Source organism: Daucus carota, chromosome 4, assembly GCF_001625215.2.
Source record: "Daucus carota subsp. sativus chromosome 4, DH1 v3.0, whole genome shotgun sequence".
Classification (NCBI taxonomy): domain Eukaryota; kingdom Viridiplantae; phylum Streptophyta; class Magnoliopsida; order Apiales; family Apiaceae; genus Daucus; species Daucus carota.
In genome coordinates, this window is record NC_030384.2 from 38433882 (window position 1) to 38456197 (window position 22316).

Consider the following 22316-nt stretch of genomic DNA (forward strand, 5'->3'; position numbering starts at 1 on the left):
GCAAACACTTTCATTCGATGCATATGCTACATAAATCATAATTAAAAATTAAATTGCAAGTACTTACATAACAAAGACAATCTTTTCTGTAAGTAGATTTTGCTGGAACATGAGCAAGAGACAGTCACACTAAAATTACATGTCCATCCCTCAAGTAAAAATAAATTGAAAAACTCTGCTCAACTTGAAAGTAACAAATAATATTTCATCAGGTAGAGCAAGAAGTTGTGCTTGATCTTCTTTTGAAAGAATTCTGCTTCTGAATCCACATGTTGCGATGAAAGCGCTGAATGAACAAGTCTGCAACTTCATCTATCTGGTCTTCAAGCTTAAACTCTTCTCCATCTTGAACTTCCTTCGTCTTCTTCACCAACTCTATCACCGCGCCAGGCCTCCCCAGTTCATACTCGTCGTCTTCAAACAGCGAGTGCCTGAGATCCGGATATATATCCTTCATCTTACCATTATCATCATCTTCCTCATTTTCTTGATTAATTTCCTCATCCTGTGCTAATACTACAAAGTCATTAATTTCCTCCTCTTCTGCAACTTCTACAGTATTTTGATCCAGCACCTCCTCCTCTTCCTCTTCCTCCTCGTCCTGAGAACGCGTATCTGCCACCTCTTCATCATCATCACCGTCATCATGTGCTTCTATTTTGGTGACATTGAGTGGGAGCATGGTGGCATTGACATCATCGTGATAGAGGACAGGAGCTAGCTGCAATCGGAGATTACTTTCATGCTCATCAGCTGCTGCCGCCGCCTCGTTTTGATCCTGGATTAAACCCTGGAGTTTGTGGGAGATAGATCCAAAGAGCACCTTCCTGTCAGTGCTGAGAAGAGAGTAAATCATAAATCTGGTCTTGATTTTCCTCATCCTGTTCTTGAGATCAGCTGCTGACTTGGCCTTGCTTACTATAGACAAGATCTTCTTGAGGAAACCTGATGCATTCATCTTCATAATCAAACTTGAAACCTTGCTTAACAAACAAGTACTCTGGGGGGGGAGAGCGTATCAAAGAATATAAGCACTTGACTTGTATAGAGTGCATGAAAAACTGGACAGATATTATCATGTTTGATAACGGTTATGTAACCCATATATATAGTCTGTCTATTTTAATACGAGATATAAGCATCATTTCATAGATAGAGAGTCGGAACTAATTTGTTAACCTATCAATTGAGAATTTGTTAGATTTTTTTGATAAATCAGAAATTATTTTTGATAAATTGGAGTGTAATTCATAAATTAATTTAATATCTTTTAAAAATTGATTAGAGATCTTAAAACACTAGATATAAGTAAATGAGTTTTTCTTTTTGACAGAAAGTAAACGAAGTTTAAAAGATTATAAAAAATAATTATCATATATAAATACAATTTGAATCATGAAATTTTAGTATGATTAACAAAAATATGGTTTTGATATAATTTTTTAACAAAATTATATATTTAAAGTATGTTGATTATTGTTAATCGGGTTGAAATTCTGTGATCCGATACGATTAAACGCGCCCAACAATAAAGTTAGGCGGAAACAGTAAAATGCATGATTGGTATATTTGATTGTAAGACATGAAGAAGTAGTGGGAAATGAAAGATGATTGGAATTGGGTGGGGAAGAAGAAAGAGTGAGGGCTAAGAAAAGCAGTGGCTTTATTATTGTTACGAGCATTGTAGGAGTCGTAGTAGTAGTTTGAAAGTGAAAGTCAAAAAAAGAGGGAGGACCCCGCGTTTAACTCGATAGATCTGCTGCTCTGTCTTCGCCGTTGGACGTTCATTTTGGTATGGATAGGATATATGTGTTTAGGCGGATGTAATAAACGTGTCAACTTGCTTTATGTTGTGTTCGAAGCTCGGCAGCATGTTTTACTTATTGAATTTCTAGTGCACGCTCATTAAAATATATTAATAATTACTTTTTAAGTAGATAATAAATTTTTATCCGACTCTAAATAATGTCAAATATGACCAATCATATCCCATATGTATGATTTATCTTCGTTCGTAAGAAACATATAATCAAAAGTTTAAATGACATATAGTTGCTACTTGTTAAAAGGAATTGTCCAAACTCGAATCTGATTGTCAAACTCAAACTCAACCTCAACCTCTTTCTATCTTTGTGTCGGCTCAACCTAAATTATGCAAACAAATTCAAATTATGAACTTTCTCATCGAATTCTAATTTAGTAGGTGTTCGGGTTTGAAGGAGTAGTAAGAAGCTGAGAATGTTAATTTTTTATTTCATGAATTTTGTTTACTTCTCAGACGTTTTAATTCTTTATAAGTCTTAACCTATTTTTAATTTTTATTTTTTTACCTTAAACAACAAGCACTTTTTTAAGCTCATCCAAACAATCCCTTACAAATTTTATTGAAAAATTTGAATTCTTATAACTTTTTTATATCTATTCATATTTATCATATTATATTACAAAGAAGCTATATTGAAAATGATAAGTAATAAAAATTAATTTTAGAAAAATGTTGCTATTCCCTTCAAAAAAAGAAGAAAATTGTTGCTATAAATATCGAAAAAAAGAGAATAACTAATTTGAAATTCATTTTTTTTCATTTTTTAAAGAGAATGAATTTCAAAAAAAATGATTTGGTATCTACATCATTTTTTTGTTAAAAATTTAATATCTAATCATCAGATAAGATTACACTACACGGATATATAAACCTAAAATTTTAATAGTAGCCCTCACAAAATATCTCGAAACCATTCCGATAATAATTGTAAAAGGAAGGTAAGAAACAAAGAATAAAATAAAAAGGTGCTTTAAGTTGAAGAAACACAGGCCTACATTATTATGTTGCATTTGAGGGGATGACTTTACGCTATACATAATTTGAGAAACTTTATCTATCGAGTGGGATAGCGCACAATCTTTTTGTCATATTCTTCAAGTAAAAAAGAGAGTTGGTAGTGTGGCTTTTCCACTGGCTTGGGCCTCTGATTTTGCTTTCTGCTTAACAAACAAACGTACGAGAGTATAGGACACTATCAATTTTTCTTTTTAATGTACAAGATATCTATTTATATTATTATACTATAATAATCGGAATGAGTTGAATTAGTTGATATATTTGTTTGGTTAACATATATTTTGAATCAAATTCTATCTAAAATTAATTAATCAGTTAAATTGTCCTTTATTTTACAATTACAAATATTCACTTCAAGTCACCATTCTGACTCTAAAACGATTTGTTATACTATCAAATTCTAAACATACGAGTACTTCTTTAAATAAAGTCCTTAATTGCAACAAAAAGATAATGAGTTCAACCTACACTCCCACTCTTAAGTAATACTCTATATATAATTAAATCAGGCAAAAAAATAATAATAAATGCACCCTTGACAACTTCATTACTATTTTGAGAACCTCATACTTCATTGAGCACAATAAGACTCATTCAAACACTTGTTAAACTCATTAGACCTTTCAGCAATTCATTTTGAGAAAGGGTTTTTTTGTATATACCACATTTTGGGTTTTACAACATTTGCATATTTGAGATGCTTCCGGTTACAATACCACCTCAGTTTGTATTTCCATCAAGTGTTATTAACTATGTATTGAAAGTGTAGATTTTTGAAGCACATTATTAAATGTTGTAAAACCCACCGTCGTGATACACAAAGCGCACTTTTCTCATTCATTTTTACAAAATTACGCCCCCAAAAACTTAAATAAAAACCCCGCAAAAAAAAACTTAAATAAAAACCCCGCAAAACATTTAAAATATTTTGACAGTAATATAAATCAGTTATTTTAAAATAATAGGCTGAGGCAACAAGGGGTTAGGATATTTCATACCGAGATCAAATCAGAACATATACAGATACACACATCATAGGGTACCTAATGTGTGCAACAAATCGGATAATGTGTACGGCATATACAACGTCACCGTCAAATCACAAATCATATCAAAACTGAACTGGGTGCACCCACGTATCCTGAACATATAATCAAAATGGCCAAAGCTCCTCCCAAGAGCTAACAGAAGGATACGCCGTGACCAATCACACTGTCACGGAAGTGTCATGTCAATGGTGCCGCAAAGACATGGCTGTAGTACCCCTACAGCTGGGAAACTCGGTATACCCTATATCTCTCTAAGGGTTCAAACAAAACAATTTTCACAACTTTAAATCACATGGTACATATATTTCAAATAAACTAAACAAATCATATTTTGTAAAATCTTTGAAAACCGCATAACAATTATTTCAATCTTTCAAAACAGATTTTTAAAATATTTTTCGGAAATCAAAACAGTCAAATGAATAACGCAAAACAGCCTTAGCAAATCGGACGGATTAAAATAGGACAGATCAAAATTATTTAATATCAAAAAGAGTAGTGCTGAATAAAATGAATAGAATCCGTACGAAAACGCCGGACACAAAGGATCAAAGAAGAGTAACAAATACACCTAACACTAATAGAAGCAGTGTTGAATAAAAGAGAACGAAATCCATACCTCGAAAATAGCAAATTCAAACACTAGCGAACCTCACAAGGGACCATCTAAACTCCTGAACCCCGACATTATCTTACACTCCAAATATCTCCATTGTTCCAATCTGCTCAGATCAATAATCTACTGTTTTGACCCTCTAAAAGATATTTTATGGAAAACCTCAAAACACAAAAGTCGTAGAGAACGAAAAGACCTTTCCGAAAAGGTAAGGCTCATCAAAATCGGAGTTATAACGAATCGGGAATTAAATAAAACGTCCGCTGATTTAGAACTCAAAGAATAAACAGGATCTGATTAAGTTTTGTGATTTTGAGAACAGTTCGAAACATAATCTCAGAAAACATTGTGAACAAAAGTTGTAGGAGATTGAAAGAGCTTTCCGAAACATCAAGAATCGTCAAAATCCGATAAGAATTGAATTTACTACGAATTTTACAAGACAACTGATTTATGAGAATAAAGCCCTGCGAATTTTTGTAATAAAAACGAAGAGAAGGTTGGGTGGCTCTGAAAAGTGTATATAAAAGAATGAGGGAACACAATCATTATATAGAGTCTTGAAACCCTAATCGTAAACCTATCCATTATCCGAATACAAGTCTGATCCATATTCTAACTCTATCATCCTAATTCAATTTTAAATCATAATTATAATCCAATTTTAATCCCCTTTTTTTTAATACTAATCTATATCAATGTTATTCTAAAAATTACAGGATATTACAGATACGGAGATTAGAGGCGGGTAACACAATTAAGCAGCCATTCTTATCCTATACTACTAATATTAAAATTATATATTAAAAAGAAATCAGGAGAGATCATGACACTAGATATCCCTTCAACTATCAGGTAGTACCCAGTAGGAGCTTGTATCAAGCTGTAGATTAGATTTGTTAGAAGCAAGACCAAGGAAGAGATGTCCAAGATGAACAAAAAAGGGTCATAATGTCCAAGCATTGCGCCACCTGGGCACTTGGCTAAAAAAAATAAAAATGTGCACTCAGCCATCCATTTTAAAATTATGTCGGCCACCCAATCCCTCCAAACTACAGTCTACAGTAGCTAGCATAATACACCTGGTAACTTTCACAATACAATCAACTAAGACATCTCTGCTAATCCACCAATTTTTTCCATATAAGCACTATAAGTTACATTTAAATCTGGTTAGGGCAGCGTAAAATCAAGCTTATCATTGAGATGCATATATAATATCGATGATAGACAGCTGAGACAGCATAAGAATAAAGTAGAGCAAGAGGCGGATAAGCTTTCAGATTTCATCCGAGTTTCTGACAACTACAAATACAGAAAGGATTAATGTTTCCAAAGCACAAGTCTAAAGTAAATATAACAATGCACCACGGCACTCAATCCCCCGGCAATGAACCTCCAAAGGGTAAAAAGAACAGGGGAAAAAAGGGATCTATTTTGAGACGAGAGAGTTTTCCTTGTCCCATCTCCTAAACAAGAAATGACACAAACTGCAATTATCTTCATAAACTAAGATTCTGCAGTTTGGTTGCTAACTCAATGCAACCAGATCTGACAAAGACCACTGCAGCTGCTCTATCTCTATCTATGGTTCACTATTCTAGTTATTAAAGAAATACTTAAAAAAATATAAGGCTTTCATATTGAACGAGGCATCTTTCGCTTTTTTAATAGAAGAATCTCCTTCGTAAGGTGGCACCTTTTGGTTTTTTATTTTCAATCTGGCGGACACACAATATAAGTGAAGGTTGAAAGGCTGGGCTAGTTTATGTTGCTTAAGTGCACTGGAATTATTTATTTCTTCGGAGCTACAATGATCAAATCACCCTGAATTTTAGAAAGCATCTTCCTTACACGATTTCTAAATTTTGAATGGTGGAGATTAGATTTGGATGTCAAAAGATTTATTTCTTACGGTCTTAGTAGAGGTATATGCACCACGGTGGGGGTTAAGCTCCTTGCAGTGAGTAGATTTTGACAGGGTATATTTGTCCCAACACGTATTTTTGGTTATTTCTTAAACTAGGCCATGATTACTAAGATATGTGAACGGTAATGGATTATCAACTAATTTCAAGGGTGCGTGTTATATTGTACATATAATAGTTATATGTTAAATAAATTAGAAGAAAAATGCTCTTTCAAAAATAAAGATAGTTTGCCACGAATAAAGATAAAATGATTTTTCAAATAACTTGCTAAGAATAATTTTTTTTTACTTAAAGATTTAAATCAATGTCCTATTGGGAAGATTACTAGATGATTTAAGTTTTACATTTATTTATAAGTACCACAATATATTAAAATAAGAGATTTCCTTTCAAATATTATTGGAAAATATTCGACTTTATATTTAGAAACTCTAATACCACATGAAGTCATTAGTTCTCAAAACTCCCATGAAATCAAAAGGTGTAGTGAAGGTGTAGTGAGTTGAGTCTAATATAATTTATTTATTTTTAAAATATGTTATAAAACTAATAGTTTTATTATTTATGCCGATTCGGAATAGATCTATTATATTTTACAATTAATTGATTTATATCTACATCAAATTATATAAAATTTTAATAAAAATATTGGAGATGAGATTCATGTACAAGTGTGAATCCAATCAAATTTATGATGAACGTCATTTCAATCTTGTACGATAATAATACAGGAAGTTATTGAGTGAGCATAAATCCGGGTGATGATAAATAGAGATTTATTATTGAGTAAATAGATTTTATTAAGTATTTATTAACAAAATTCTGGATTATATAAGACTACAGTGTTTTTATAAGTTTAGTTACATTTATTTAATATTTATTTATAAATTATTAGCACATATGTATTTATTTTTAAAGGTTATTATAATATAGTTACAATTATTTAGTGGTTCAAAGAAATTTTTTAAGTGAAACATTTGTAATTCTAATTTTTTTAGATAAAAAATATATAAATGTGTTTTTGAATAAAAACAAATTACATAATTATGTAAGTTTATTGAAATTTTCCTAGAGAGTGTATTCCGGACTTAATTGAACATAAATATATGTTAGAGATTACACTGTGTGTTTTTGATTGTCGCGATTTGTTTATGTTGAATTGCAATTTCCCCATGGAAAGATTTTGTTAAATTGCTTTTTTAACTATAATATCTATTGTATTGGCTATAATTAATTGTTTTTAATGTTTTATGAACAATTTTAAATGATATCCTGCAGATCTGTATATGTTACAAATAAAATCATATTAGTGACGAACACGTAAATACGTACGACTCGAAGGATATAATTTTATAGTGAGTAAATGTTCAAGTCAACAATCATAACATCCGTCTACAGATCGAGTGAAATCATTTTTTACATGCCTGTAGATTATTTCCCGTATCCACCGGATTTTGTCATGAGGATATGCAGTTATTATTCACCAGCAAGTGGCGACTATAAATCCCCATATTACACAGATGTACTTCTTCATTCTCAATTATAGACTTGAATATTTCAGAAACTCATTTTTCATACTCAACAACAGACTGTTTTTCTGTAAACACCAAGTCCTAAAAAATGAATAACCACAGTGATGACGGATGGAGTCATGAAGAGAACAAGTTATTGGAGGATTTACTTGAATCCCAGATTGATGACGGATGGACATCCGAAGACAACAAGTTAGTCGGGGACTTGCTGGAGGATCTAGAGGTCATTGAGTCACCGAATAATAGCTCCAGAGATATTGTAAAGGAGGACAATGGTGGTCCATCGAAGAAAATAAGGGTGACAAAAAAGCCGAGGGCAAAGCCAATTCCATGGACTGAAGATGAACACAAGTAATGTAACACTATTTTTTGTACTTTTTAGAAGAAAAAAAAAAGCATTGATTAATAATCAACAACTTTTTAAATTATGTTTATTCTCATTATTTTAGATATTTGTTGTGCAGGTTGTTCTTACTAGGGTTGCAGCGGTTTGGAAAAGGGAAATGGAAAGCCATATCAAAGTTCTATGTGCATACCAAAACTCCAAGTCAAATAGCTAGTCATGCCCAAAAATTTAATAAGCGGATTGACAATCCTACACCTCTGGAAAAACGCAGGCGAAGTATCAATGATATCTGGTTTGTGGAAGAAGACTTTGATTTGTCAACCTACAGTCAACCAAGTTCCATAAGTCCCCCGCCAAATGTCCAACAAAATTATGCTCCTCGTACTATTCAACCTCAAGTTCTTAATAATATAAATCCTCAAATAATTGTGTCTCAGAATTTCGTTCTTCCGAATTTTCAGCACGTGGCTTACAACCAACCAAATTTTGCAAGTCCCCAACCAATCATGCCACAAAACTATGTTCCTCATACTATTCAACATCCAGTACTTCACAACATAAGTCCTCAACCAACCATGTCCCAAAATTTTGTTCCTAATTTTCAATATTTGGCTCAAAATCAAATGCAACAATCTATCATATTCCCCGAAAACTACCAGTAATGTTAATTAGTAGACTTGTGGCACTACTATAAGGGGAAAAATAAGGTTATATATATTATAGTTTGTTATAGTCAAACGATAATAATAATTAACTTTTATGTAGTAAAGAACCTAGTAGTTCTAAGATGAATATGTACTCTTATTGTTCTTATTGTATTGTTCAACTATGTTCTCATATAAGTATTTTATTATTATAGATAAAATGAGTAAAGATTTACCATTATAGATGAATGTTATTTACAACTTCTATGTATAAAAGATAATCAAGAAACTTGAAAGTGGTTAAAGAAAGCATGAATTTATTGATTATATTATGGGGAGTAATTAGCACTTTACCCTATTTTTCGGCGCTTTTCAATTTAGTCACAAACTATATTTCTTGTCATATTACACCTCTAAATTCATACTCATTTCAATTTGCACCCTTTTAACCAAATTCCCTCCAAATTGACTATTACTATTAGCATGAGTCAGGGTAAAATATTGAAGATTTATATAAACATAATCTAAATTTAAATAAATCTTTCATGTTTGACCTATTTTCATGCTAAAAATAAGTCAAAAGGTTGCATAATGAAGCAAGTTCAAAACATAAAAGTACGTGTAAAGAAACATTGTTTAAGAGCAAATAAAAAATGCACCCAAAGATAAGGGATGCAAAGTGCTAATTACTCTATTATGGGATACGAGAGCTAGCTAATTTTATAAGACTTTACCAAACAAAGAAGCCACAAACTCTAAACTCCGAAGCAATAAAAAATTAAAGGAGGAGCATAACCTTTTTGTTGGTAGTTTGTTTTATAATGCCGAGGCTAACCTTACTATAAATATACCGCATGTGGAAGCCATAGTTAATTTGTTTCACAATCAGTCTCTCTCGGGAATTTCAGCTAGCAATTTGTGCGCATAACACAAGTTATAATTCAGGAACACCACAAATTGGAGCTTTATTATCCAACTCTGACTCTGGATTTGATATTAATTAATTATTAAGTTCCAAGTGAGGGAAAAACCTCAACACAACATAATAAATCCTGAATAGAAGATTCAATACGTAAAACTCAAATGAAGGTGTACCACTATAAGTGGTAAACTTCACACAAGCAATAATTAAAGTAACAAGTAAAACTAGAACACCGAAAAGAAGAAGAAGAAGAAGAATATGTTTCAAAGGTATTCACTTATCTAGCCACCTTAGATACGTTCTTTTCTGACTTGACAAGGACTTGCTTCTAGAGGAGTCTTCTTCACCTTTTCAGTTTTTCAAATGCCAAAAAGTATGTTTCCTTTCTAAAAGAATCCAGTGATTATTGTCTAAGAGCATCTCCAGGAGACTGATGTCCTAAGCTATAATATAAGGAATATGGTGCAAAATGTCATGCCGACAGTGTCCTAGTTGTCGCCTGAAAAGTTAGGATACCTCCTTCATTCCTCACTTTCAAGTAATGTATAGCCATTCCTCATTTTGTTTTCAAGAATAAAATATTCACTTCCCTCCTTTTTCACACTCTTTCCCACCTTTTTCACATTAATTCCCCCTTATAGACTTTAAATTAAATATTATAAAAATAATAATAGGGACTACAGATAAGGATTGTTGTTGGAGTTGTAATTCAATATATTGTCCTAGTTTATTAGAGGTTGCATTTTTTTATTAAATATTAAAGGAAGACACTAGGATGCTCTGGAGATGCTCCAAGATATTACATTATCATAGTATTACTACATTCTAGCGCGATCCTTTTAATGCCAGAACCAACTTTCCACTTCGAATAAACTAAAGATCAGATATCTTTAGGTGTAGATCAGAACTAAACTGATACAGTTGGCAATAGAAAGATAAAAGCAAGACCAAGGTAGAGATGTCTAAAATGAAAAAGGCAGAAGAGGGGAAGAAATTTGGGTGCAATAGGTGGGGGTGGCAGTGCATTTTGCCAAGATAAAAAAAGGCTTTTTGCCAAAAAAAAAAAAAGGTTTGGAGTTGATAACAAGGTGAACACATCTTCCCAAAAATTATATTGCAAATCTGATGTTTCTTAAAATATCATATCATAATATTTACGTAGTAACTTTCTAATTCCAATAAACTAAACATCCGATACTACCACCAACCACCATTCCCAGATAAGCAATAAATGGTACGCAGCTGATGTAGTTCCTTACTTTTATGGGAAAGCGAAAAGGGGTAAAAAGAAGTATTACATAATGTGCAAATGCACAATCAATAGACAAATCACAAGGCCACAATCGAGCAAGGCAAGTCGCAGATAAACTATTAACAAACAGAGAATTCCCATCAATCTATCGTCAATTACCATATTTTCAAGCACAAATCTAAAGGAAAAGAATAACAGTTGATCCCCAACAATCTACAGTCAACAAAACATGAAAAAATCTACAGTCAACAAAATATGAAAAACAATCTACAGTCAACAAAACATGAAAACAAGATATATGACAAGTCTTACATGTGACCTACATGGTATAATGTGAACACAATTCATACCCTGAGAATCTGAAGCTTATTTGAAAACGCAATAGCAACCCAATCCGGCTGTGATGAAGACCACTGCAACTGCTCAATCTCAGCAGCTGCCGTATAGGCCAAAATTGGATCCAATCCACCTTCCACAGCTTTCCCCATATTCGAAATATCCCAAATCAACGCCTGCATATCATCCCCAGCAGAACAGATATGACTAGCACTATGTGGAGCCCATGCAATGGCATTAGCATTATTCAAATGCCCTTCCAACTCCACAACAGGCAATGTAGGATACCTGATATCAAGAATCACAACCTTAGTACTATCCATTACAACAGTAGCCATATACCTAGGGTCCTGCTTGTTCCAACCCAATCTAACCAAAGGCGTATCGGGTTCCGGGCTCTCATATATGATAGTAGAATGATCCCTATCCCTCAAATCAAAAACCCTAACTGACCCATCAGCCGAAACCGAAGCGAAAACACCCACACCACCCCAAGCAATATCATACACCTCCTTATCATGAGCAATTAACTGAGTATCCACACATTCCCTCTCCACATCCCAAATAGTACAAGTAGTGTCAATACTACTCGACCCGACCCGACCCGGGTCCGCCTCATTCCAATCAAAAGAAGTCAAGGCCCCACAAAACCCACTACTCCTATTCCCATCCAGCACCGATTTCAGCTCGACCCGACCTGAATCCGAATCACCCTTAACCTCCCAGATACGCAGGAAATCACTAGAAGTGGCGAAAAGATCGGGCTTCTGACATTCCGGGTCGGGTATAAAAACAGTTTTGGTGGGTGGGTAAGGATGAGTGAAAGTGAGACCCGGTTCGGGTTTAATCTCGCCAACAACATCGTTAAGATGGACGATTTGAACTTGGTTATGGTAGTGTTCGACGAGGCTAGAGATGGCGAGACGGTAAGGCTTGTCGCGCCGGACGGACCAGTTGATGGCGTAGACGTGCCATGGGGCTTCGTAGGTGTAGATTTCGGAGCTGGGGTTCGGGTCGTCGGGGGGATTTGAGTTATTCGGGTCGGAGCTCGTCGCCATTTTGTATGTCTGCCAGCAAGTTTTGCACACTGGACTGCACTGTCCTGCTTTGTACTTGTTCGACAGTTAAGGTTTTTGTATCGGTTCTTTCTTGTGTTAACTCTAAGCCATACCAGACTTTGTTGGTTTTACGGGGAATTGCTAAGTATAATTATATTATTTGTTATTGTTTTATTTTTATTTTTGTCAGATATATTATTTATCATTTTAAAGGAACAACAAATGTTGTTTCAGAGTGTTTTGCAAAAAAGAAAAACGGAATTTTTTAGCTTTTTAATGCAGCACAATAACACCAATTTTTTCTTTTTTCTCCATCATTTCAAACAACACAAATTCATGTTAGAGTGACAATATAGGCTTACTTTTTTGACAATGCATGCTTATATGCCTTACAAATTAGTATCTGTTCTAATAATTCTCAGGATGAGCCAGAGTCGAACCCGGGTGTCCCGGGACAACAGAGGATATGTCCGCCACTTGGGCTATCCAATCGTGCTCATATAGATGGGTTACTTAACAACTCAGCAATGTACGAAAACTCAGAATGCTCTGGTTTAATATAATATAAAGTTAATTACATTTTATAACCTCTAGGTTTGCTCCAAACGCAGTTTAGTACCTGAATTTTACAACGTTGCAATATGCACCCTAAACTTAACATTCTCGTGCAAGTTGTAACCATTAGTCACTATTCCGTTTGAATCTGCCGTTAACTTTAACTGTTTGAGAGGTAACAGTGTGTATATTAGTTTCTAACAGCTATTTTACCCCCTGTGACCCCTCAAAAATTATGTATTATATTTTGAAATTATTTCTGAACACACACAACAATGTAAAAAAAAATAATAATAAATACGTATCTAGATTTAGAATCTGAATTAAATTTTTTACATAAACGATGTAACTTATTTTAAAATTATAAAATAAATACATATTTTAAAAATTAATTTAATATTTTTTACATCGTTGTGTGTGTTCAGAAATAATTTCAAAATATAATACATAAACTTTGAGGGGTCGCAGGGGGTAAAGCAGCTGTTAGAAACTAATATACACACTGTTACCTCTCAAACAGTTAAAAATAACGGCAGATTTGGACGGAATAGTGACTAGGGGTTACAACTAGCACGAGAATGTTAAGTTTATGGTGCATATTGTCACGTTTTAAAGTTCAGGTACTAAACTGCGTTTGGAGCAAACGCAGGAGTTACAAAGTACAATTAACTCTATAATATATCGGCAAACATTTTAGTCCTCCTTCAAATTATAAAAACTCAAAAATAACATTGCATATATCAAAAAGTACCAAGCAGATAATCACATGTATTATACACACCATATCAGCATAACACTCATTACTGCTTTACTTTATAATTAATCATGACACAAAACAACTAAACACACACAAAGTGACAATTTTTTGCAATTTTCAAGTAGATATGAACCATAATGGTATATACACAAACAATGACATGCATTACAAATGAATATCTTAAATTAGGTAGTAAGAACAAATGAAATCCATTACCTAAACTTATTCTCTGGTAGGGGTGAACATAAACCCGTTCAACCCGCTAACCCAACCCAAACCGACCCTTTTTTAGGCCGATTAACCCGACCCGTTCAAAACCGAAAAATAAATGGGTTAATTTTTAAAAAACCCGATTAAGTTGGGTTGGGTCAGTGTTTTACAGATTTTAACCCTGAACTAACCCAACCCAACCCGATTATATATATATATATATGTATGTATATATATATACATATATATAATATTTACATACTTATTTTACATTTTTTAGTTTATCTCAATCAATCTTTAATCTAATTTGATTTATCTAGGGTGTGTCTATACATTTACAACAGCAATATGAATAATTTTAAGTATCTCGATAACTATAAAATGTAAATGATGACTTTTGGAGTTTGAACATGATTAATGATTTGTTAATGAACTGATATACACATTATAAATAAGAGTTCATAACTGAGTGTGTATACAACAATTTCCTATTATTTCACCATTGTTTAAATGTTTCACCAATGTAATAGGCTTCCCTCTTCGATCAAAAACTTACGCATCGACTGATATTGGTGAATGATTCATAGAAACTGAGTAACTATAAATATGTATGCCGACTGTTACTAGCTACCGGTGTGCGAGTGAGTTTTTTTTTTCCTATCGCGATAAATGACTAAATTTTATTTATTATAATTTTCGCAAGTTTAACCCAAACCAATCCGACCCAACCCGAATTAATTGGGTTGGGTAGGGTTGGGTTAAATAAAAAAATTTCAGTTAACGGGTTAAGTTTTTATTAACCCGAACTAATTGGGTTGGGTCATTTTTTTCCAAAAACCCGCCCAACCCAACCCATGTTCACCCCTATTCTCTGGTGTTCTGCAAACAACAAATCGAAGCGCCTTTCCAATCTTATATCTATATAAAGGAAAATCCCGGACGGCTTCCCGGACGGCTGACGTGGCGTAGTAAACACTCTCCTAACTCATTTCTCTGTTTTTTAAGATTTTTGCGTTTTTTAAAATCAAAAATGCACATGACTAATGAATATCGAAAGGTCAGATGTCCATTTATTGCATCTGTGTCCACTTATTATTGCATCTGTGACTTTTTATGATCCCAAGTTCGTTCTTCCTACATGCCAGCTCAGAATCATCAATGAATTAGTAATGGGTTCATTTTTATTTCTTGTGCATAAATTATTAGCGTGTGTCGATTTGATTTTTCAAGAAGAGATTAGCTGGTCAATTTTCTCATCAAAAAGGAGAAGAGGTCAGACTTGCAAATCTTCAAGAGCTTCATTTTGTTGGTGTTGGAGTTGGAGTGGGCGTGCAGTGACTTCCTGTCTGTCATGATTAGTCACTCTTTTGGTTGTTGTCTCTTTTCTCAGCGGCCGGTGGCCTATTTTCGATGGTGCTTTCATTCAACGCATCCACATCTTCCCCACTTTCGGCGCGTACGGCTATTTCCAGTACACCTCTCTCTCCCCCTCCCTCCCCTCTCCTCTGTCCCTCTATATCTCTCTCCTCTAAATTTAATACTACCGTGTTTTTTTGTTGCAGGCGATTTGTTACTTATATATTCGGTACATCCCATTTTTTGATCGAGTACTATTATTATGATCGACCTAATCCTATCTTACATGTCTCTCTCGATTTGTGATTTTATGATATCATATCTTGCTCAATTCAAATCAAATTCTCTCATTTTTCAGATTTTAACGTTTTATAATTATTTTATCTTTAAAAATTTAGAAATGCCAATGGCTATTCTGTGTGTGATTTTATTTTTAACAATATGTGAATATAAAATGTGATTTTGTGTGGTTTTAATTTGAGGTTTAGGTTGAATTTTCAGGTTGAAGGTTCTGAGGCACCCGATACTAGCTCAATCAGTTTCAATTCCAATTAGATAATTTTCTAGATTTGCTTTGTGGGTTTTTTAAATTGGGGCAAAAAAATGTTAATGGTTGGTGCTGGTGGTGTTGGATGTAAGCTCCTCAAGGCTCTTGCTCTCTGGCTTTCGAGATATTCGCATAGTAAATTTCTCTCCCTTTTATCATTCTTATGTATTGTTGTTTCATTTATTTTTTTGAGGTGGCATTTCTCATAGCCCTTAATATCAAATACTCTCATTTTTCAGATTTTTGCATTTTTTAGGTATTTTTCTGAGGTTTCAATTTCTTTTTCCTGGGTTGCTTACTTTTTTGTAAATATGTGTTTACTTAGGGTTGTTTTCTGCATGGCTAGAACCCATTACGTTTGGGAAAATTAGAAGTTAGCTTTGCCGGAATGATATCTTCATGACGATGACGAACCTAGACCGACGAAGAGAGAGCTGATATAGGCATTGTGACTCCGGTCTCATTCCGTGATAAAGCATGGTATTTTCTTGCTCACCTTTAAGAGATAGACATGAACAGGTTATTTTCAGAGTGTATAAGTTTTTGTTGGACAGCTGCCTAGACAGAATGAGATATTCACGTACAAAATAATATATGTGAAGAGCCAAACAAAACTGAATCATTATTAAAGAAAGGACAGTAAAGAGACATTGATGTAATAACTTGGCATTTGCCATTTCATTATCCTAAGTTTTAAAAGAAAAAATATAGTTAATAAAAGTCTACAGTAACCAATCATCTCGTATTTATGTTTAAATTTTTGCTTGCGTGACATGCTTCACATATTTCAAATAATTTCTCTTAATTTCTAGAATTTTGGTGTTCTATTTTCCTAATTTTGGTTTTGAATATTGGTAGTAAATCTTAAAATGTAACATCTATCAAAGAAAGATGAAGAGGTGCACAGTAAAAATTAAATCAGTTTAATAACTCTTGGCCTCCCACTCCTTCGTATAGTTTAATAATTTTGATCTTGCTTCTATTGATGCTATCAAAGTGTCTGCTGCTGTTGAACTCAAGGTTTTGAGCTTTCTTTTTTTACATTATATACTTTTTTTATTCTTTTGCATATACATTTTGTCCAAGTTGATTGCTTTGTTGATATGAGTTTTAGATTAAATGTTGTGCCATGTGAATTTTTTTTTGGTTGGTTTTGTTTCTTTGTCGGAAAGGTCCACCTTTTTAAGCACAATTTGTTTCTTGGTTAGAAAAATTCACATTTTCAATTAATAAGATTTTTGTTCCTTTGTTAGTGAAGTTCATATTTTTAAGCATAATTTGTTTCTCTGTCAAGAATTTGATGATATTTCTTCTACGAATTTGATTACCATATATTTACGCACCCTCACATTGATTTTCGAGATAGATATCTGGGGAGATTACTTTATGATTTTATCTTGATTTATGTTCCTATTTTTTATACCCAATATTTTATCTATAGCATATAAGAGCATATATGCTTTTTGAAATAATGATTAGCACTATCAAAAATATAAGAGCAGCTTCATTATCTGAGAGAGATTTGGTTGCGAAGAAGCTGCTTAACAAAATTCCCCCAACTGATGGCTCTGCTCCCGCAGAACTGCAGTCACTTATGAGCAAGGAATATGTGTTCAAGTTGTCACGGAACAAGTATAATACTGTTGATGGCCGGCAGAATTATGGGGTTTCTGCAGTATACGTCTCTCTGCAAGAGCTAGAATCTGCTTACGCGGAGAAGTCCCTGCCACAAGTAAGTGTATTTTTGGCCTTTCTAGATAATAAATATGTGTATTTTCCTGGTTGTCATGCTCCAGGCTGTCCACGAATAAGGGGGAACTTCAGCAGCTGATGACAACGTGGATGCTGTCGCCAATGAACGCAAGAGAAAGCTTGAACCTGAAGATCTTCAAGCTGTTCTTTAGAGCCGGACCTTGCACAACACTGAAGGCCTTATTAGGTCCATCAATGTTATAGTGCCAACTTTTTGTGACTCTGCATGTCATAAAACAAGACACATATAACCAGAACCTGGCTTCTCCTTTTATTTTTATCCTGTGACTGATATTTTGCGATTGACAATTTCCCTTATATTCTGTGCCTTTTTAGGCTGTCCAAAAGTTGATTGCATGTTTGGTTAATTGATTTTTCTTAAAAAAAATGAATGGACCAGACACTCTGCCAAATAATTTTTTCTAATTCTCTACCAAAAAATAGGGGCGGAAGAAAAAAATAATATTTTTTCCTAATGATCTATCAAAAAAATAGGGGTGGATGAAAAAATAATTTTTGTGTGAGATAATGATATATTTATATAATATTATACAAGTGGTAAAGAATAAGTTTATAGCATAGATTCTTTTTCAAAGGATTTCGTCCCGAACAAAGGCCTAGCTACATAAGTATCTATACATTGATCATAATTTGGATTTAACAATTTTAGAGAAATATTGGAGGGTCCAAAAAAATTATTATTGATTGAAAAATGTCATGGTCCAAAACGATTAATTTGTATGTTAAAAAAAAGGTGTTAATTTTAAATAGAGAGAACAGAGAACATAGAATTCCAATGATTAAAAAATACAAATTTATTATAGAACTCTCCTCAATGCAGTTAAATCGTGCGCGTTGATATATTTTTCCATAATATATTTTCAGGACCGCGCGAAGCGCGGTTTTTTCACCTAGTTAAAAATGTTATGCATGCCTTTGTTTTCTTTGAAACTTTTGAATTAAGAGTTTGTTATCAAGGATATAGTTATACCTCCCACTTAAAAGGATGGATGTTTTGGTAGAGTGATGTGAGGGATATTAATTCTCAGAGATTACAATTGCCAGACAATTCTGAAAAGGGTTAGCGTTTTTTGTTTTAAAAAAGAACTCCGCATGTAAAAGTCTTGCGAGTCACAAGATTAATATTTCATCCATCGATTATTAGATTGGCCTCTAAAAACTCTAAAATAATATACTCAACATAATTTAACTCTTAAAAAATATGTTATTAACTTTTCGAAAACCAAATTTCTGGAAAATTTGCTAGATAAGCGAGTAAAATACAAAAAAAAAAATTGTGCATTAGATAAACACTTATCTGTGGTCGAATAAAATGAACAAGATAAGATCCACCATGTGAGGAGGGGGAGATATAAAGGATACTCACTCGGTTCCGGCGAATTTTGTTTATATATAACTTGGGCACGGATATTAATAAATATGTATAAATTATGGGAAATGAAGAAGAAAAATGAGTGGAGTTGTGGGACTCATTAATTTTAATGTATAAAAAAGAGATGACGGAATAAAAGTAGTGTGAAAAATAAAAAAAGATGGAAAAATGATGAGACTCATTAATTATTTTTGATAAAATTTGAAATGTAAATAACTGGAAAATAAACCCGTAAAAATTGGTTAGTGGGAGAGGGAATATTAAACTGATGTCGAGGATCCCAGAACATATTGCAGTGCTGGAATTCTTTTCTAGTGTTACAAAAAGATCTTTACATAGATAGGTCAAGAAAAAAAATTATAAAAGACAATAAATTCTAGCCAAACAAACAAGTGGTGTTAAGAGTTTTTAAAGAAAAATCCCTTTTTTTTTCTAATTCGCATTATACACATGATTTTAAAAATTACTTACACGAGCAATTTTCAAATATTACTACAACATCCAAGACATGCGCCGATTTTCCCGTCTAAAGTTCTTAGAATGCATTATATATAAAATGATAAATTACGAGACACACACTCAAAGTTAAATTTGAAATCAATATTACCTTAAATTTTGTAATTTATACTTTCTCCGTATCATTTAATTTTATACATTTTCTTATAATTCCACTAATCGACACGCACCTCAATATTAAGAATTTCTTTTTTTAATGATTTGGCTATTAAATTTTATTCAAGCAAAAAATCTTAAAAATAAGTTACATAACTATATGTCTATTTGGACACCGTCTATAAAATAAAATAAGCTCTTCTTTTTCTTTTTTTAGAAAAGTTTTTTAATATTTTTTCGGATATAAATAGTAATGATGTGTTTCATATTCATTATTCGATAAAAAATTAAGGGTTTATTGTAGAAAAAATAAATAGAATTTGATGTAATTTTCTGCAAAAATAAGTCGTTATTTTAAAAAACAAATTTAGCCAAAGAGGAATATTGGGGGTGTTTGTTTATAGGAAGTAAAAGCCGCTTCTCGCTTTTGTTTTTTTTTTGACCCGTTTGTGTAAAGTAGTAGAAGCACTTTTAAAAAGCTAACTTCTCACTCACAGTTTCTACTTTTTTTCTAAATACTTTATTAATTTATTTATTTCTCATTTGTAATTCACTTCTCTACTTTAAGTATAGAATAATTTTTTTTAATCTTGCCCAAACGGGGCTATTAACGAATGTGTGTCGCGTGGCGTCGCGTCGGCGGGAGTACAGGATTTCAAGAAAAGGAGGGTGGTGACTGGTGATTTATGGTGGACACATGCCACCCCGACCCCTGGACCGGCTAGGCTGTGGCCTGTGGGCTTGTGCTATGAAAGAGCGGAGTACATTTAGTACACAACCGAAAGAGATTTGTCATTCCAGTACAATTGTACATAGAACAGACCATGGGAATAAACCAGTATGAACTATGAAGTCAAGTTACCGTTGGGAAAGAACACGAAGAATTGGTCATGACACGTCCGAGATAAACTAATTTTAGATATTAGAGTCGCATATATTGTAAAATCTGGACAACCAACACCAACCAAGTTATGCTCAAGTCTTGACTACATGTCCTGCACATCCCTTTATCTCTTTTTTTTTTGCTAAATATCCCTATCTTTTTGAAAGTTGTTTTCAACCTATTCTCTGAATTATTATTACGGAGAGATGCACCTTTACTTCGACTTTAAAGCTATTAAAACATATTTAAGCTGCCTATATATAATCGGAAAGTATTGTACTGCACAAAAACGTGTTCTTGTCCTTATTTCCAGAATTATAACACTACGTGTAAGGATGTTTTGAAGGGTTTTAGAAATGTCTGACCTCTCCTTGGAATAGGTCATTATTTTTTTAATGTACATTTCTAATTTCTCTGGCGTCTAGTAAAAATTATAATGTTAATTTTTTAAGAATTATAATATTAGTCATATATTCTCTTCTATTCAAATTTTATAAAAAAAAGATAATTTCTATATGATCAAAAAATTTAGTGTCAAATAGTCAAATGACATATATTTTAAAATATATGGACTAATATATTTTTCATGTCTCTGTTTCTTAAAGTTTCTGTTTTACAAGATATATAAGATATAATTTCATTAAAATACGTGTCAAACCAATTTTATTTGACATGAAAATTTTAAAGTAAAAATCATATTTTCAAGAGAAAAATTCATTAATTCATTTAGTCGAAGTTTTCCATGTATTAGTATATGTAGGGGAAAAAAAGATACTTTAATTATTTATTTCTCTTATAGTAAAGTCTCTTATAGTAAACATACTTTAATTATTTATTTCTCTTATAGTTTAAGTAATAAGGCGGTTTGCGAGTACAACTTAAAGATTTAAAGTATTTATCAACATGATTCGCATGACTAATTTAAGAGATTAATTACATGTTCGATTGAGAAGAGTGCAAGCACCAAAAGGATGGTCAAACACTCAACTATGCTCAATCCATAGCAAATTAGCTATCAATTTCTCAAGTAGCTTTTTCCTTAACCATGTGTAAATCAAGAAAATAATCAATGATACATAATTGACTTTATCAGAAGAAATAACTGAAAATTTTAAATTCCTCACTTATAAATCTTTTGACTTGAACTTATAAGTTCCTTGCATCACGGGGCTGTTTGTTTTCGGTTTTAAAACCGGGCTTCTGGTTGATAAATTAAAAGCACTTATTTGTATCGTTTGTGTAAAAAATGAAGAAGCACTTATAAAAAACTAGGAGTGCTAGCTTTTGTTTCGGGGTTTCTACTTATTTTCCAAACACTTTAATCACTTATAAGTCTTAACTTGCTTCTAACTTTTACTCCACATTTTTATTTTAAGCTCACCCAAACCGCACTAAAACTGTTTTGATCTGTAAACTTGGAAAAAAAGCTTGGTCAAAAAGCCCATAATAAATAAATCTTTTAACAGGGTTATGAGGTTTTAATGAAATGATATAATAATTTAATACAATATTGTCATGCGTCACAAATTGAAGACTCCCTCTTTCTCTCTTTTTTGAGCACTCTCCTCTTTCTTATTCTCATTTATTATAAGTTTAAAATGATATATGAGATCTTCATGTATTAATTAAAATTGTGATTATAATCTATTCAATAAATCCATTCTTTAGTTCATAAATAGTAATTTAGGTGAAAGAATGTTAATAATACAATTCAAACTAAATT

The 22316-nt window shown here is 32.8% G+C and overlaps 3 protein-coding genes and 1 long non-coding RNA gene across 6 annotated transcripts; 2 read left to right on the forward strand and 2 right to left on the reverse strand.

The window, feature by feature from the left end:
• Positions 1 to 24: 24 nt before the first annotated feature.
• LOC108216661 (rRNA-processing protein EBP2-like) lies at positions 25 to 1096 on the reverse strand. The gene has a single exon (XM_017389487.2). The coding sequence runs from the start codon at positions 962 to 964 to the stop codon at positions 209 to 211; it is 756 nt and encodes a 251-aa protein (XP_017244976.1). The 5' UTR covers positions 965 to 1096; the 3' UTR covers positions 25 to 208.
• A 6962-nt stretch (positions 1097 to 8058) lies between these two features.
• On the forward strand, positions 8059 to 8978 carry LOC108217353 (transcription factor MYBS2). The gene is made up of 2 exons (XM_017390188.1): positions 8059 to 8321; positions 8435 to 8978. Exons 1-2 carry the CDS (start codon positions 8059 to 8061, stop codon positions 8976 to 8978), a joined length of 807 nt encoding a protein of 268 aa, XP_017245677.1.
• A 2290-nt stretch (positions 8979 to 11268) lies between these two features.
• Positions 11269 to 12655, reverse strand: LOC108192462 (WD repeat-containing protein LWD1). The gene has a single exon (XM_017372653.2). The coding sequence runs from the start codon at positions 12526 to 12528 to the stop codon at positions 11479 to 11481; it is 1050 nt and encodes a 349-aa protein (XP_017228142.1). The 5' UTR covers positions 12529 to 12655; the 3' UTR covers positions 11269 to 11478.
• A 2508-nt stretch (positions 12656 to 15163) lies between these two features.
• Positions 15164 to 17985, forward strand: LOC108218101 (uncharacterized). 3 transcript variants are annotated; one of them, XR_010291385.1, is made up of 5 exons: positions 15164 to 15521; positions 15613 to 15635; positions 15908 to 16088; positions 16279 to 16433; positions 17534 to 17985. It is a non-coding gene; the product is annotated as an uncharacterized LOC108218101 (long non-coding RNA). The 3 variants fall into 3 exon arrangements; XR_001806287.2 differs by having other exon boundaries at positions 15613 to 16088; XR_010291386.1 differs by having other exon boundaries at positions 15164 to 15506; positions 15613 to 16088.
• Positions 17986 to 22316: the final 4331 nt, after the last annotated feature.

Bases quoted from the DNA above. Each gene is read 5' to 3' on its own strand.
- LOC108217353 (XM_017390188.1), top strand. From the start codon at position 8,059: ATGAATAACCACAGTGATGACGGATGGAGTCATGAAGAGAACAAGTTA. The intron at 8,322-8,434 runs GTAATGTAACAC...TTTGTTGTGCAG, and splicing joins TGGACTGAAGATGAACACAA to GTTGTTCTTACTAGGGTTGC.
- LOC108192462 (XM_017372653.2), bottom strand. From the start codon at position 12,528: ATGGCGACGAGCTCCGACCCGAATAACTCAAATCCCCCCGACGACCCG.
- LOC108216661 (XM_017389487.2), bottom strand. From the start codon at position 964: ATGAAGATGAATGCATCAGGTTTCCTCAAGAAGATCTTGTCTATAGTA.